The sequence below is a fragment of the Gymnoscopelus microlampas genome (genome assembly GCF_963454915.1).
Source record: "Gymnoscopelus microlampas genome assembly, chromosome: 23".
NCBI lineage: Eukaryota > Metazoa > Chordata > Actinopteri > Myctophiformes > Myctophidae > Gymnoscopelus > Gymnoscopelus microlampas.
The window spans coordinates 18445830-18463340 of NC_139960.1; the positions used below are offsets into that span (position 1 = coordinate 18445830).

Sequence of the window (17511 nt, forward strand, 5' to 3'; positions counted from 1 at the left end):
TTCATGTAGGTCAGTGGCTATAGAGGGATGCCTATTAGAGAACATGCAGTTATTAATAGACCAGCAGAGGCTATAAGGCTGAATACACCTGCATGGACCACCTTAAACCACACCAAACACATGTAAACTTGCTCATATGTGGGTAAAATCTGTCCTACGCACGCAGACAAACAAACAGGCTACTGTTGGTCTTAACTTTGTCACTAGACATTAATACCAAACACTTGTAGACTTGCTCATATGTGGGTAAAATCTGTCCTACGCAGGCACACACACACAGACAAACAAACAGGCTACTGTTGGTCTTACCTTTGTCACTGGACATTAACTGTGGACAGTGATAGATCTACAGCAGGCTACAATATGTTGCTCCAGGACTGTACCTGCTGTTCCTGTTTTATTTTACTTTATGAGCACCAGCTATCATTCACCAGTGTAAACACTACACACTGTAAAAGATCCATTAGTCCCTTAGGAATATAGCCTACCCCACAGAGCATTACATTTTGCTGTGTGCTATGAGTTCAAACCCCCTCAAAAACGAGGACCCCAATGGAAACAAGACCGCAAGGACTTTTTTGGTTACCAAGTGTTTGACTGTACTCCTGCTGTTTTGCATTTTTGTCTAATAAAATGTTCAATCAATCAAAAAAATAGATAATGCATCTCAAGGGGCTTATCCTCTAGTGAAATGTTAAAATAAATACGCTACTGAGGGATGAGTTCAACACAGTTAACTTTATATATTGAAATACATTCTTGACCGGGGTCCCTCAGGGCTCTATACTAGGTCCCCTCCTTTTTCCTTCCACACTTTGCCAAATATAACCGATCTACAATGTGTCTCTAGCTAGAGACGCATTGTGAGCTTGAAGATTGGTTGTTTTTGTCAAAAAGTTAGCCCATCAATAGGGACACTAGAAATGGTATAACAGAGAATGTAAGCATAGCACTTTGTTCATAGTTATGAATAAAATGAGATATATGTATTTATCAAATTGTTTTTATTATTAATATTATTTAAGACAAGTCTCATGTCAGCTTTCTCCAAATATTAACATCCCACTATTGTTTTGGATGGATAATCACAACAAGCCAAATTTTGTTTTCAAAGCACCACATCATTATGGAGTGGCTCAAGCTTTGACAGCAGAGCTCATCACACACACACACACACGCACCACGCACGCACGCACGCACGCACGCACGCACATACGCACGCACGCACGCACACACACACACACACACACACACACACACACACACACACACACACACACACACACACACACGACAAGTTATTGATCAGCTCCAGTCTGATGTTGACTGAGGCCAGCCAAGTCCTGGGCCACTCTCCTCAGCAGCACATTGCTGTCTGCAGGCCGCAGCAGGGCCTTGAGGCTGCTCCAGAACAGCCTGCGCTTCTGCTCGTCTGCCGGCCACTCCAGGTAGGTCTGCTGCCTCAAGAGCGTCTGCAGACGCAGGAACTTCTTGGGCAGGGAGTTGACAGGGATGGGCTCCAGCAGCACAAACACCATTGAGTCCTGTCTCTCGCTAAGGGCCCGGTGCTGAGAAAAGAACAGCTCGTAGTTGCACCATTCACTCTTCACAAAGTTCTGAGACAGCACAAAGATGGTCTTGTAGCTCCCCTCCACGCAGTTGACGATGTTGTCGATGATCCAGCGGCCGGGGACAAAGTCACGCTCGTGCACGCAGAGGCTGAAGTGCTCTCCCTCCAGGTTTGGTATAAGCTGGGAGTCCACCCAGTAGCTGTCCTTCTGACTGTAGGAGATGAAGGCGTGGTACTGTAAGTTGGCCCCTAGGAGGCGCTCTCTCTCATTCTGACCCCGACGCTTAAAAATCAACCACACCCGCAGCATACGCAGGTACCAAGCTCCACCAGCAGTGTGGAATAGCAGTCCCAGAGCAACACATACACATACAGTCAAGGGCATAAACACAGCCACCTGCATCATGGGATCGCAGGACAATCTGCCTGGGTGAAAGTCTTTCAGGGCTCTTCCAGACAGCCTGGCTGGAGAGGCACACGTGTAGTCAGAAGGCCAATCCAGCAGCAGTGACTTATTGAAAGTGCTCAGAAACCAGTACAGCTTGCAGTCACAAGTGAAAGGGTTATTTCCTGCTTTGAGTTTCTTCAGTTTGGGCAGTCCTGTGAAGGATTCTTTGTGGAGAGAGTTGATGGTGTTGTTATCCAGGTGCAGCTCTTCCAGGTTTAAGTTGAGGTTTGTAGGCAATGCGGCGATCTTGTTAGAGCTCAGAAAGAGGGCTTTCAGATTCTTCAGAGACCCAAGTGTATCTTGGCTGAGACTTACTATATCATTCTTTGACAGGTCCACACTAAGGAAGTATGGAGAGAGGTAAAGAAACACATCGTTGTCTAATTGATTCTCACTCAGCGAGAGATGTGTGATATTGGAAGGCCAAGAAGGTTTCTCCTGCAGTGTGATTCTGTTGGCGCTGAGGTCCAGAGACTCTAAACTGTTGACATTTTGGATATCGTGGACAACAGCACGAAGATCATCTAGATGATTGCTTCGTAGAATGAGATGTCTAATTGACTTGCTCTGAAGAGTTCCAATTGTGTTGACATCTAAGAAATTTTGAGAGAAGTCGAGAACATGGAGATTTTGCAACCTGGGTATCCAATCAGACCAAGGAAAAATCATTATCCCTTGATTGATGACCCTAAACACTTCCAAATTAGAGATAAGTTTAAAATCAATGTGAAATATTGGCCAAAATGCACCAAAACTATTACTGTTTATAAGGACAAAGTTTCTAAGGTTATAAGATGTTGCTTTACACCTCAGGATATCAATCACAAATGGAGGGTAATAGGAGAAAAATAGATCAATAAGGAACACAGTATCAACTGCTGACTGCAGAACATTGCAGACCACAGAGCTCACAACAGAGCACTTTCCATGAAAGCCCATTAAAGTAAATTTCCTCAGATTCCTCATGTATTTCAGCTCCTTAAAAGGATGAGCCTCTGAAATGTTACAGAGGTTTGGTCTCACTATGGTCAAATTCACCACATTGCTGCCATGCAGATCTCTCAGGATGTCTCGCAGCACTGTGGGTTTTTTACAGAAACACATGTTCAAGGTCAGCTCTCGCAGTGAAGTCAGCTGAGCTAAAGAACCAACATGGTACTCTTCCATCTCAGCTCCAGAGCCAAGATACAGCATCTCCAGGGGAGATGAGCTCAGAGCAGAGAAGTCTTGCCTCTTTATACACGTGACAATCGGACTTCCCAGAGACAGAGAGGACAGGCTGCTATAGCTGGTGCCAAGGCTGTAGGAGGCATAGTGATTTTCGGACAGGTCCAGGACTCTGAGGGAAGGCAAACCACCCAGGTCAGGTAGAACGTTCAGAGCATTGGAGGACAGGTTGAGTATCTGCAGCCTGGGATTACGCTGGAAGGTCTGGGCTTGGATGGACTCTAGACGGTTGTGGCTGAGGCTGAGGAAGCAGAGGTCGGGCAGGTTGAGCAGGTCTCCTCTGTCTAAGGAAGCGAGGCTGTTGAAGGACAGATCCAGGGAGCGTGTCTCTTTTGGCAGGTTTCCAGGTACTCTGGTGAGGTTGCGGTGGGAGAGGTCAGTGCTGGTATCTCTGACGGCACCACACACAGGTCTTTGTGTCCCCACTGATCTTAAAACTAAAGCTAACAGCAGCAGCCAGAGATCAGAGCAGCCTCCCATTCTGATCTCAAGAAGCTCTGTAGGATGCCTTGCTTGTGTCTCTTTATATCACCACACCTCCACATGGAGACCATGTTCACAGACCATAAAGCATCAAAGAGGAAGCAAAGACATGACAGCAATAACTGATTTATGTCACTACAATTTACAACTTAGGCATTTACTGTCACAGACACTCGTAATCCAGAGCAACTTCAGTAAGCATAAGCATAGCCAACACTACTACTACTGTGAACCATAAAGCATAAAATAATAAAGTCATTAATACAATAAAAATAAGAATCATTGACTTCACTACCTGTAGGAAAGTCCAACCGTGGCTGAGTGAGTAGATCGGTGTCGGAATCGGAAGGTTGCCGGTTTTCCGCCCGGTCCACTAAGTCTATGAGTCGAAGTGTCCCTGCTCCCCGGTGTGGTATCAATACATTATGATCGGAACCTGTTCCCCTGTCATCAATCTCCACCCAGTCAAGGAGAGGCCCAGAACGTTGTGGCATTCTCATTTTTTAATATAAAACTAATATTTGTCCATCAATCGAATCACGGAATCGGAATCACATCACGCCCCCCACATATAATCAAATACTGTCCAATAGATAAGCATGCATTATGCGCTGAGGTAACATTATGTCACACTGCTCCAATGTGGGACAGTTTTTGTTTCCATTTCCCTTAGCATTACAGTTTTTGCTTTGCATGCATTGGTTAAAACTGAAGTCACATTGTTAAAAACTTTGCACAGTCAGCAAAACAGTCTATATCGTCACTGTCCAGCAGAAACCTTGTATCGCCATGTGTTATCTTTTTATGTTTCTTCATAAATGAATACCGTTATACTTCATTGTATGACAGGGTCACAAGATGAAGTTTTTGTTGGTTACTTGTTTGATCATTGTTTGTGACTTGTCATGTTGGTTCATTGTCTATGGCAAATTAAATTGAAAAGTCTTGTAAGTCCATATGGGCTGGGCTTCTGGAGACTTAAATTCATAAAAATCAATCAAACAATCAGTAGATTGAAAATGGTTAAGTTTGTCTATGAGTTTTATAAATATGTAACCAATGAGAAGTATTAAAAAGAGCCTGTGACTAAATAAAATGACATTGTATCCATTGGAACGCAGGTTATTTTTTCTCCATTTCATGAAAAGTAACAGTTTTGTAAATTGAAAAGGTTTCAACCCGTCAGTGACGACATGTGGATCAAACTGGGAATCGTTCATTGTTTTTCACACTAAATACATTCAATGACCTCATTTTACAAAATGCATGAACTCTTTTCTCATTCCACCCCCAGCAAAACAGACTATATATTTGAAACGCATATTATTCTAACGTTTTCAATATTGTACATTTCTGCAGTAAGTAACCATATTGAAATAGCAGAATATTTACAATAACATTAAACAATAATCATTCACTTCACCAATTTCAGCTGAACGCTGGCAGTTTTTAGTCCCTTTATTAAACACACAAGAGTGGACAATTTGACATGTGCAGTGGTGGAAGAAGTACTCCTACTACAAATGATTGTAGTGAATAAAATGTTATTTTGTCCAATCTGTACGGTAGAGTATGTTAATACAATAGATTAGAACTTATACAATCGAGGTGGTTGTATTTGGTCTCCCTGCTTCTTCTACTGACACATTTAGATCCTGTGTCTAGGTTGGAGATGACCTTTGACACGATCCCGTTTCTGGTCTGACACAAATTTCCACCTGAGGGTCAAAATGTTATTTCTCTCCAGAGCAAGCAGACAGGATCAAGTAGCTCAGGCGGAAAACATGCAGTCCTTCCGCAGGAGAACAGGAAAGTTACATAATGCAGCTTTAAGTAAAAGTAGCATACTTCTATGTAGAAGTACTCTGTTACAAGTTAACCCATTAAGACCTGAGGCGATTCTTTAAAAAAATCTAACAGTTTTTTGAAAAAAATCGAACAAAAAAATCTGAATAGCCAAAGAAATCTAAAGTGACACAGATGCGTTCCAGGTCTTAATAGGTTAAAGTCCTGTTTATCAGTTTATCAGTACAAGTACAAAAGTATTGGCATCAAAAAATACTTACAGTACCAAAGTAAACGTACTAAGATTTTTCAAAATGTGTCAAATGTTTTCAAAAACATAATAGCCCAAAGTATAAAATAGAGCTTGATAGGTAATGTAATGTTAAATCTGCAAAGTAACTACAGTTTTCAAATAATTGTAGTGGAGTAAAAAGCACAATATTTGCCTCTGAGATGTAGTAGAGTATATCGTATTGAAAAATGGATACACTCGAGTGAAGTAAAAGTACCTCAAAGTTTTACTTTAGCACAGTACTCGAGTATACCAGTACTTAGTTACCACTGGACAGAGTGAGATCATATGATGTGTGTGTGAGATCATGTCACACTAGCCATTACTTTTTTATTTATTTTTTATAATCAAGAAGCACATTTTTTGGGATATATTTAATTTATTTTAAATCTATATGCTATCTAAATCTATTAGTCTGGTTAGCCACGTAATCCCTATTTTATACCTCGTCGTACAACGGTGTTGTGCAAAAAAATAGCGGCTGTCACAACAATTCCAGCTTCCTAAAACCCAGAGAGAAGTTTGTCTCTGATGGAAGTGGAAGGTTTATGATGTGGTGACACTTGTTCCGCAGACTGCAAGGGATGGATTAGACCAGTGGTTCTCAAACAGTTTTTTAAATGTTATTTCAAGGACCCCAATACTCTATAATTAATTAGGCTTACTATAAACTGCTGAACCAAATGGACCCGTGATCTTTTGTGTGATGCTCCATGTTATTAAGCTAGTAATACTACCTGTAATTATGTTCATATTGATACAGTTATAATAGCTCTGACATACATTCAGGGTTTAGTGCAGGTACATCAATGTACATTTCTTTGGGGTACTTTTTACCCCTTTTTCTCCCCAATTTAGTCGTTTTGCCAATTAATTCCTCCCCACACACATTTGCGTGTTGTCACTGCTGTTATATCCTACTGACTCACCTGCCAGCGAGGAGCCCCCACTGGGAGGACATAGAGCCTTTGTCCCACTCCTCCCGCCCAACACCCCCAGCCCCTAGGAATACATAAGAGTGATATATCACCCACCCCGCCCCGTGGCTTCCCTCCCCCGAACACTGGCCCATTGTGTCCTTATTAGCCTCGATCTCCATGCTTTTATTGTTTAGTTTTGCTAAAAAATAAGAGCCTGGACCAGCGCGTCGGTGTACCCGGTATAGGAAGTGTTTCATTTCCCCAACCAACCAGAGTGCAGTGGGCGTCGCTCGTAATGTTGTGTTGACGGGGCGGGGGCTGACGGACAGATCGGTGAACCAATGGGATTAGGCGCATTCTCTCCGCGCTGATTTTAAACCCGCCCCTCTATACACGAAAGCAGGAAGGCTAGTGCAGCCTATGTTCTTATAGACGCTGGACAAAGACGGATGCACCGTGGCGGATTGGTGGTGGGGAGGCACTCTACCACTGCGCCACCCGAGCGCCAGGTACATCTACATTCTAATGAATATGGCTTACAGTCAGAACGCCATTAGGGGGAAACCTTTGTTAACCTCATTTTCAGCTTCACCCAGCTGATGGCTACTCAGAATTACAGTTAAAATGTACAATTTAGGCATTTAGCAGACGCTCTCATCCAGAGCGACTCACACAAACAAGGTAAAATCATGGTGACGATGTGCACTCGCTCGGAGGGAGCTGACGGGGCTTAACCACGAGAACCCGATTCTGAGGCAAACTGTTCGTGCAAAAATAGACGATCTACAAGCTCACAACAAACATGTCGCGTTGTGAGCTTGTAGATTGGACATGGACGGCCTACCCACTCAAAAGCTAAGGCCACCCGATCCGAAAAGCAAAAGTACTTCTCTTGAGAGAAACATTCTAAGGAGATCAACCTTGGCGGTGTGGAGATGCCTTTGGGACGGGTTGTGGAGGTGTAGAAATCCACATAATACTAGGATGCCAGTAGGATGTGTGTCAGGAGGAGTTGGCTCTTCAGAAGGAGTTGATGAAGTTGAAATATGCATTGATGAAGCCGGTGGGGTCCTCCAGCTGTGGATAGTGACTGATGTGTTCGTCCAGGATGCTGACTGTTGATCTCTTGACGAGCCGCCTTCACAACAAGAGAGAGAGAGTGTTCAATTCTGTTTCAATATCTGGAACTGTGGAATGAGGGTTGATTTGCTGTGGGGGGGGGGGGGGGGGGGACACACCATGCCTCTGTTTTTGATATAAATGGTTATGCCTGGGATATTATTTTATTTTACCCACCCCCCCCCATAAACAACAACAACAACAACAAAACAACGCAAAACCAGTGGTCTAGGACTCTCCGAAATCTGAATGGGATTTGGACCCAATAATCTGGCATCGGTATGTCTGGCTCTACTGATGAGTGTGACTACTAGGGCTGTCACGGTTACACATTTAAGTTGACGATTCATTAATCATTATCACTCAAATAATTGCGATTACCGATTTAATTGTTTCTGTTGTTGAAAATTAATTACATTTCTGTTTGGCTTATAGATCTGCTATTTCCAAAAGTTTTGACATTTTTTGAAAATATATGACAATTTTTAACATGGAATTGATTATGACGATTATGCACAATTAATTGCGATTATATAAAATAATTGAGATTAGACGATTATGTAATAGTTGTTACAGGCCTAGTCACTATTCTAGGTAATAATGTGACATGAAAATGAACCAATGAGAGGTGGGAGCACTCACTGGTAAAGGCTGATGAACTGGGGATGAGGGTTGACCGGGTCCAGTGGTCCGTAGATCATGTGCACTGAAGGACGAGCAGAAGAACAGGGAGCAGGAAGCACAGGATGAAAGAAGACATGGTCAAATGGAGGGATGGAGGGGGTAGACTGACCGATCTTTAATCGCGTAGATACATTTAAATCTACAAGCACTCAACGCACCGCATCGCAACACGTTGAGTACTTGTAGATCGACTATTTCCGCTGTTTTTATTTCCCAACTTAATTTTGTATTTTTCCCGAAATGACACCGCCGCGCGCATTCACTTGCTCGCTCGCACACGCACGCACGCACACACACACACGCACACACACACAGCGCACACACACGAGCTCAGAGCTACAGATGGACTACAGGAATTAGCCTCACAGTCTAAGCAGCTTAGCCTCGGTGGTTGTGCCAGCAGTTGTACTGTATGTGTTAATGACCCCACAAGGAAATATTTGGCAGAGGTTGCACATAATGCTCGCCATTCATTTTAACCCTTTTTAATAATCTTTGAAAAATGAAAAATGAAATTGATTTTGTCGTAACAATAAGATATTATCGTCAATTATCGATAAGAGGTATTTGGACGAAAATATTGTGATATTAGATTTTTTCCATATCACCAGACCCTGTCTGAAAGTGATGCCAACGATATTGTTTACCAATGTCACTGTGGTTACAGCTGTAGTGTATTCTCCACCATCCACTTCAGTTAGAACTATGTTTAACCCGTTAGTTTTCTGAAAAAACTATGTTGGTACAATGGTGTGTTCAAAACCTTTTCATGTCAAGGACCCCCAAAATGTTATCTATTTAGCCGTGGACCCCCCATCTCAAAATATTTTTGTTCCAGGGACCCCGAGAAGCAAAAAGATTTGAGTTAAATGTTCGCTTTAAAAACATATATATTCAAAGATTTGCACACATTTTCACGATAAAAAAAAAAATAGCAGATCTACAAGTTCATAGCGCGGCACTCGGTGCCGGGCTATGAGCTTGTATATCTGCTATTTTTGAATAGCCAAATAAATCTAAAGTGACACAGATGCGTTCTCGGTCTTAATGGGTTAAAAAAGATGTTAATCGTTATCATTAGTTTATAGTTATCCTTCAGATTCTTGGCGTGGGCTGGCTGGGGGGTTTACTCACATGGGACGTAGCTGGACGTGAGAGCACCCACCCACCGATCTCTGTGTTTTAACCTCTGGTTAATGTACTGCAAAATACTGTGAGAGAGAAAGAGGGGTAAAACAGTGTTGATTTCGTTGACTAAAACTATGACGAAAAATGCTCGTCGACTACCTTTTTTCACTGACGAAAACTAAATAAAAACTAAATAAAAACTAAGCTATGATGACTAAAACTAAGACTAAATATATTGTCAATTTCGTCAACAAATAAAAACTAGACTAAAATGTAATGAGGGACTAAAGGAGAAGAGATCCAGTAGAAGTAAAAGACAAGGCATTTTATGTTTGGTTGCGCTCGGGTGTCGGGTGTTGCGCTGAAAATAGCAGATCTACAAGCTCACAACGTGTTGCGCTGCGACGCGTTGTGAGCTTGTAGATCGGCTATTTTCAGCATGCAACCAAGTGTGAAATCAGCCATTACGACGCCATCAAGGCACCGGAAAGATACAATTTAGTCGACTAAATCAACTAGTAGATTTAGTCGACTAAAACTAGACAAAAAATAAAACATTTCAGGTGACTAAAATATGACTAAAACGAAATGGAATTTTATTCAAAAGACTATGACTAAAACTAAATCAAAATGTTGTGTCAAAATCAACACTGCTACCTGTCCAGAACCAGGTTCCCATCGTTGAAGCGCATACCGGTCCACATGTCCCAGAACTCTGCATCTGTAGGCTGAGTGTACGGACCGAACACGTCCCCAAGTCTACCAACAAAATGAACCAGTATTATGAGAACAATACATATGAGAGCACTGACCACAGCACAATGCATTATAATGCACTTATAAGGCTTCATAACCCTCGTTAGAAATATTTATAATTGTCCATAACCATAACTTCTAACAAGGTTTATGAAGTATTATTATTATTATTATGCTATTATTATGCTGGTCATAAATTATAATGCATTATAAGATCAGCGGAACAGCACATTATAACTACCAGGTAACGCTTTACTTAAAGGTTGTGTCTGTAATGCATTATAATTGCATGTATAATAAATAATAATGCACTTATATATGTTTATAATTATGCATGACAACACTTTATAACTGACTAAGTTATGGTAGTTATAATGTGCCGTTCCGCTGAACTTAAAATGCATTATGACCAGCACTTATAATATTATTGTACTGTGTGTGTGTGTGTGTGTGTGTGTGTGTGTGTGTGTGTGTGTGTGTGTGTGTGTGTGTGTGTGTGTGTGTGTGTGTGTGTGTGTGTGTGTGTGTGTGTGTGTGTGTGTGTGTTTCAGGACTGCTCACCCCTTGGTGAAGAGACGATAGGTGGTAAGTCGAGTCAGAAGTGGAGACAGATATGTGTAGTCCTTGAGAAGCTGAAGGAGACATGCATACATATTATGCTCCATTTAAAAAACAGCTATCCACCCACTGGTGAATTAATCTCAAGTCTAATCCACCGAACAAACAGATTGAAAAGAAGAAAAGCACAACTCACTGTCTGCAGCAGCCTTGGATAATGTGTTTCTGGGAATATTCCTGTTGGGAAACAAATATGTATTCAGAAAACATTGAGCTAATACAGTATTTTAATATTTTTCTAAAGAACATATAAATCCCTTCAAAAGGCACTGCAAGATGTGGTCAAATCACAGTAGAAAACACTAAAGAACACACACACACACACACACACACACACACACACACACACACACACACACACACACACACACACACACACACACACACACACACACACACACACACACACACACACACACACACACACACACACACACACACACACACACACACACACACACATCTTCAATCGCTTATCCTGAGTCGGATTGCGGGGTCTCTCCCAGGCGACTGAACTACTCACCCTATCCCTAAGGGAGACGCCAGCCACCCGTCTCAGAAAACTCATTTCAGACGCTTGGTCTTGATCTTATACTTTCGGTCATCATGACCCAGACCCATATGTTTTATCAATGTGTGTGGACTGGAGTGATATCAAATGGAAACACTGTCGCATACGACAGTGACAGTGTTAGACCGCATACGAAGACAATGTACACTACATATAGAGGACATGTTCACCACTAAAAAACTGATTGTTATGTACCTCCATTGGACAGACAGAGGCTGTTGATAGTCAGGTGGCCTGTCCGGTTCTGGTCGCTCCTTATGAGTGAGTGAGAGAGTGAGAGAGTGAGAGAGAGAGAGAGAATATGATACATGGGTTAGAAAAAATTGTGTCACTTCATCAGTTAACATTGAAATTTTGGTGCACGCATGCACGGACACACACACACACACACACACACACACACACACACACACACACACACACACACACACACACACACACACACACACACACACACACACACACACACACACACACACACACACACACACACACACACACAGCCTACCTGTAGAGCAGCTCCAGGGCGACAGTGTCGCCATAGTCGTGGGACAGCAGGTTCACCCTCTGGTCCGTCAGTCCAAGATGGCTGACCAGGGCCTCCACCAAGGTGGCCTGTTCAAAGATAGAATACCTGTGTGGTCTCTGGGATGGGACGGGGGGGACGGGGGACGGGCAGATGGGAAAGAGATACAAGTTAAGGGTGGTTGGAGGTACTGTACACCAGAACGCAGCAGGGAAAGGCAGACATGGGGACAGGCACCTGGTACCAACTCACTTGGGGGGGTTAGCAGAGACATACAGACAATTTTAAACAATAATAAATACATCATGGGGAGCTTCTATGCCAGGGGTGATGCAACTTTGATGATGGAGAGGGCCACTATATAGACGGGTTTCCTGTTAGTAAACATGAGAGGAATATGACCGCGCAGAGGAGGGGGAAGCCTATGGGTGCGTTTGGAAATTACGCACCGGAGCACACTCGCCTATTAGTTTGTATTGGCCAGTGCGCTCACTGCCGCTCAGGGCTGTATTTTCGAACGCGCCTTTCACCCGGGCATGCGCAGATTGCGCATTCTGCTCTGTGATGACGTCGCGCGGAAATCCGTCTATTTCCACACTCACTCCAGAGGGCCACATTGCATATACTGTCGGGCAGACACCTCTTATCTCTGTATTTTTACTTTTTTCGTAAATGAATGCCGTACTTATCAAAATAGCAAAAATAGCCGATCTACAAGCTCAGTGCGACGCGTTTTGAGCTTGTAGATCTGCTATTTTTGCTATTTTTGAATTGGAATCCAGATTTTTTTGTGTGATAATTTTGAATTGGAATCCTGAAAAGTAACGATATTAATCTGCGGGCCGCATTAAGTGAAGGTGGAGGCCGCATGTGGCCCACGGGCCGCCAGTTGCCCATGTATCTTCATACATAGGGGGGGCCGTCGTGACGCAATGATGCTAGAGACGGTTCTCTCTGGTTCACTTCTTTACGTACCGGTTTGTCACTGAAGCCAAAGCCCAGGAAATCCAGAGCGATGACTCTATGGAAGCGCCGAGTTAGTGGCTCCCAAATCTGGAAGAAAAATACATTTTGTTGCTGTTGGGCAGAAACCTTGTATCTCCATAATTCAACTTTTTATGTTTTTTTCGTAAACGTATACATGCCCTACTTCGTCATACTACAGTGTCACACAAAAGTAGCAAACATAGCCGATCTACATGCGACACATTGTAAAATAAAAGTTACACAGCATGTCTTTAAACTGCAGATTTGGACACAAGGTGCTGTCACACTTTATGCTAAAGATAAACATTCATTAGATTAAAAATCACTTTGAACGAAACCCCATTCTAATAGATTGAGAAGCCATTAAAGAACCACTACACCCATTTTCAACTTTCATCTTCATATAATTGGTATCCTCACTAATGTTTATTATAAGTTGGTACCATATCTGTCTACTCGGTCTGTGTCTCAGAGGAGGGCTGTGGACAGTTCAGAAATCTGACTACCAGTGACATAATCGACTGGAAATCCAAGCCAATAGAAACTACAGACTTTCTATCGGAAAGTTAGCATGCTATAATAGACGGCGCCACTGTTCTCACATTAAAATAGATCATTTGAAATCTTGTTTGAAATGACCAAACTGATGTCACTGGTAGGCGGGTTTCTGAACCGTCCACAGTCCTCCTCTGAGACAGTGAGTAGACAAAGAATGTTACCATATTATAATGAGCATTAGTGAGGACCAATTATATGAAGATAGGTTGAATATGGGTGAAGTGGTCCATTAAATGATTGTGTGAGTTACCTTGTACCAGTCATAACTGGAGGTAGGGAAGCCATGGAGCAGAATGATGATATCTACATTTCCTAAAGCACCATACGAATCTGTCAAAAGAATTAAGACAAAATAGATCATAATATCCTCTTCTACCCTGCATTTGAACCCGGTTTCCTGTGTAAGTGCTGAATGTTTTACCTTTAAGCTAACAGAGCCTGCCTGCTTGCTTGGGGGATGAATTGTGACGATTATGACCAGCACTTATAATATTATTGTACTGTGTTTGTGTGTGTGTGTGTGTGTGTGTGTGTGTGTGTGTGTGTGTGTGTGTGTGTGTGTGTGTGTGTGTGTGTGTGTGTGTGTGTGTGTGTGTGTGTGTGTGTGTGTGTGTGTGTGTGTGTGTGTGTGTGTGTGTGTGCGTAAACACATTTTAAAAAAAACGATTTCTGTTCAACCATCAGCCATGCCAGATGTTCATGCATATAGCTAATGCTTGTACAGCATGAACAGCCAGGCGAGCCACTTTATTTTGTAGCTGACGACCAGATTACAGGGCAGTACTCTAAGTGAGACAGAACCAAGGAGTTAATAACTGATCTAATAGTTGCAGGGAGTGATGAAAACACAACACTTCCTAGTAGTGTTGATTTTGCCACAAAATTTTGATTCAGTTTTAGTCATTTGAATCAAATTCCATTTAGTTTTAGTCATATTTTAGTCATCTTAAATGTTTTACTGTTAGTCTAGTTTTAGTCGACTAAATATCATAAGATTATAGTCGACTAAACCTACAGTTGATTTAGTCGACTAAAATGTATTTTGGTGGTGCCTTGATGGCGTCATAATGGCTGATTTTACTCTTGGTTGCATGCTGAAAATAGCCGATCTACAAGCTGTGAACCTGAGCATAAAGCATCTTTTAGTTCTACTGGATTTCTTCTCCACTAGTCCACTCCCTAACATTTTAGTCTAGTTTTTATTTGTTGACGAAATTGTCAATATATTTAGTCTTAGTTTTAGTCATCATAGCTTAGTTTTTATTTAGTTCTTATATAGTTTTCGTGAGTGAAAAAAGGTAGTCGACGAACATTTTTCGTCATAGTTTTAGTCGACGAAATCAACACAACACTTCCTAGTCACGCTGATTCCTCTTCCCATTTTGATGACAACATTGTTTATACGTATAGACAAAGATAATAAGCTGGTATCAATAGTCACTCCCAGAAGTTTTATTATGTTCACTTCTTCAATTTGTGTGGCGCCAATTGACAGTTTTAGTTGAGGTGTTCTTCTTTCCCAACATGTGTACATGCACAATGGCTTGGAATCTGTGATGTGTTGGTAGACTAGCCCAGTGCTTCTCAACCTTTTCTGGATCAGTGCTCCATATCTGTCACTCCTCTGTATAATAATAATAATAATAATAATAATATGTCTCACCTCTGTGTAATAATAATACTACTACTACTAATAATAATATGTCTCACCTCTGTGTAGTAATAATAATAATAATAATAATAATAATAATAATAAAGGTCATTATTAATAATAATGTATTATTATTATAATAATGTGTCTCACCTCTGTAGAAGACGTTATTGCCTCTGAAGTGGAAGGCCTTGCCAGCATTGTGCCATTTCTGCAGGGCAGGTGACAACTGGGGAGGAGGGATGTGGAGAAACACTGCTAGCAGAGGGACGAGGATCAGACCCACGTGAATCCACCATTCTCTCATCTCTGCAAGAACAATAATAATGCATGACAAATTAATATGTACACACTGTACGTCTTGTAATAGTTCCAGTACTTGTGTGTTGATGCCATCCCTTGTATCCATCCAAGAGCTAGTGTACAAATAAAGTAGAACAGGGGTCTTCAACGTTTTCAGCCCAAGGACCCCCCTAGCTGAGAGAGATGGAGCAGGGACCCCCTCTACATATTGTATAGATGAGAGATGAAGCAGGGACCCCCCACTACATATTGTATAGATGAGAGCTGAAGCAGGGACCCCCCACTACATATTGTATAGATGAGAGATGAAGCAGGGAACCCCACTACATATTGTATAGATGAGAGATGAAGCAGGGACCCCCACTACATATTGTATAGATGAGAGATGAACCAGGGACCCCCACTACATATTGTATAGATGAGAGATGAAGCAGGGACCCCCACTACATAGTGTATAGATGAGAGATGAAGCAGGGACCCCCACTACATATTGTATAGATGAGAGATGAAGCAGGGACCCCCACTACATATTGTATAGATGAGAGATGAAGCAGGGACCCCCCACTACATATTGTATAGATGAGAGATGAAGCAGGGACCCCCCACTACATAGTGTATAGATGAGAGATGAAGCAGGGACCCCCCACTACATAGTGTATAGATGAGAGATGAAGCAGGGACCCCCCCACTATAGATGAGAGATGAAGCAGGGACCCCCACTATAGATGAGAGATGAAGCAGGGACCCCCAACTACATATTGTATACAATTGTGTTTTAGATTAACAAGCTTGCTGTGAGGCGTTGTGAGCTTGTAGATCTGCTATTTTTGGTTCTCCTCATAAAAAAGGGATGCTAGGTTTCAAGTGGTTAAGGTAAAACAAATAATCATATCACACAAAGATTTGGCGGACCCCCTGTAGTAACTCTGAGGACCCCCTAGGGGTCCCGGACCCCCTGTTGAAGACCCCCTTCAGTAGAACCAAACGGACCCTTAATTACAGGTCAATATGTTACATTTCTACACCGTCAGAGCCAGATTAACACTTGGGATTTATATAGTGCAGTGGTGGTAGGATTATAATTCTGGCACATGAAGCAACAGACACAGACAGACAGACAGACAGACAGACAGACAGACTGGACTATTGACCCGTTTTAAATGCTACACACCTCTGATAACGGTTGAGAAAACACAACAGTAAACACGCACAACAACAACAACAACAACAACACGTTGATACACACACAGTCAAAGTAAAACAAACATCAGACCCCGGTCGGTTACTTACTGAATTATTGTGTCATTGCGCGTCATCACCCTGCGTTTCAGGACTTTTAACCATAAACTATTAGTAGTAAATATTAAAAGCCTCTGAAGTGGATCTTATCTCGAGCGCTGACAGACTCTGACCCTCAAACTGAGCCGTCTGATCCGGTTTTGTAAATGGTTTCCGGTTCCGGTTGGTGCCGTATTGTTTTTGTTCCCCCACATAATGCGAATCAATTGCTTTAGTCTCGCCAGTCACACTACGAGTTAGAATAAAAGATGGACATACCAAACGACTATTATACAAAAAGAAACGAAATGATTGTACCAAACTAAACACATTTTAAAAAGGGGAATTATTTTGGAGGTGCACGGTGCTCTTGGTTTCCTCCACGGTTTCCGCCGTGGGTTATATCCGCTCTAGACCGGATCAGAGCGACCACAGTTTTAGGAAGGTTTGGTTGCCAGGTTGGCAGACCTGACCACAGCTTTCCGGAGCCGGAGACAAACCAAACCAGTGATTGATTGATTGAATACTTTATTTAGAAGATTTGCAGAGAAAAAGCACATGGAAGTACAGTTTACAATACAAGGTCAGCTAAAATGGATCGCTCATA

General features: G+C 42.2%; 2 protein-coding genes across 2 annotated transcripts; both read right to left on the reverse strand.

The window, feature by feature from the left end:
- Positions 1-1298: 1298 nt before the first annotated feature.
- On the reverse strand, positions 1299-3725 carry LOC311039577 (toll-like receptor 1; the record flags this gene model as incomplete). Its single annotated transcript, XM_084049517.1, has 2 exons — positions 1299-2611; positions 3026-3725. 2 exons carry the CDS (start codon positions 3723-3725, stop codon positions 1299-1301), a joined length of 2013 nt encoding a protein of 670 aa, XP_083905643.1.
- A 3884-nt stretch (positions 3726-7609) lies between these two features.
- On the reverse strand, positions 7610-17052 carry mest (mesoderm specific transcript). Its single transcript, XM_084050369.1, has 12 exons — positions 16917-17052; positions 15477-15632; positions 13923-14002; positions 13103-13180; positions 12110-12246; positions 11797-11855; positions 11167-11207; positions 10974-11044; positions 10314-10415; positions 9663-9739; positions 8487-8550; positions 7610-7863 (listed from the first exon to the last, which is right to left on the reverse strand). The coding sequence occupies exons 2-12, from the start codon at positions 15628-15630 to the stop codon at positions 7746-7748; spliced, it is 981 nt and encodes a 326-aa protein (XP_083906495.1). The 5' UTR covers positions 15631-15632; positions 16917-17052; the 3' UTR covers positions 7610-7745.
- Positions 17053-17511: the final 459 nt, after the last annotated feature.

Coding starts and splice junctions, on each gene's coding strand:
- mest (XM_084050369.1), bottom strand. CDS start 15,630: ATGAGAGAATGGTGGATTCACGTGGGTCTGATCCTCGTCCCTCTGCTA. Junction 11,208..11,796: donor CCTCTGTCTGTCCAATGGAG/GTACATAACAAT, acceptor GTTTCCCAACAG/GAATATTCCCAGAAACACAT. Junction 8,551..9,662: donor CACGTCCAGCTACGTCCCAT/GTGAGTAAACCC, acceptor CTCGTCCTTCAG/TGCACATGATCTACGGACCA.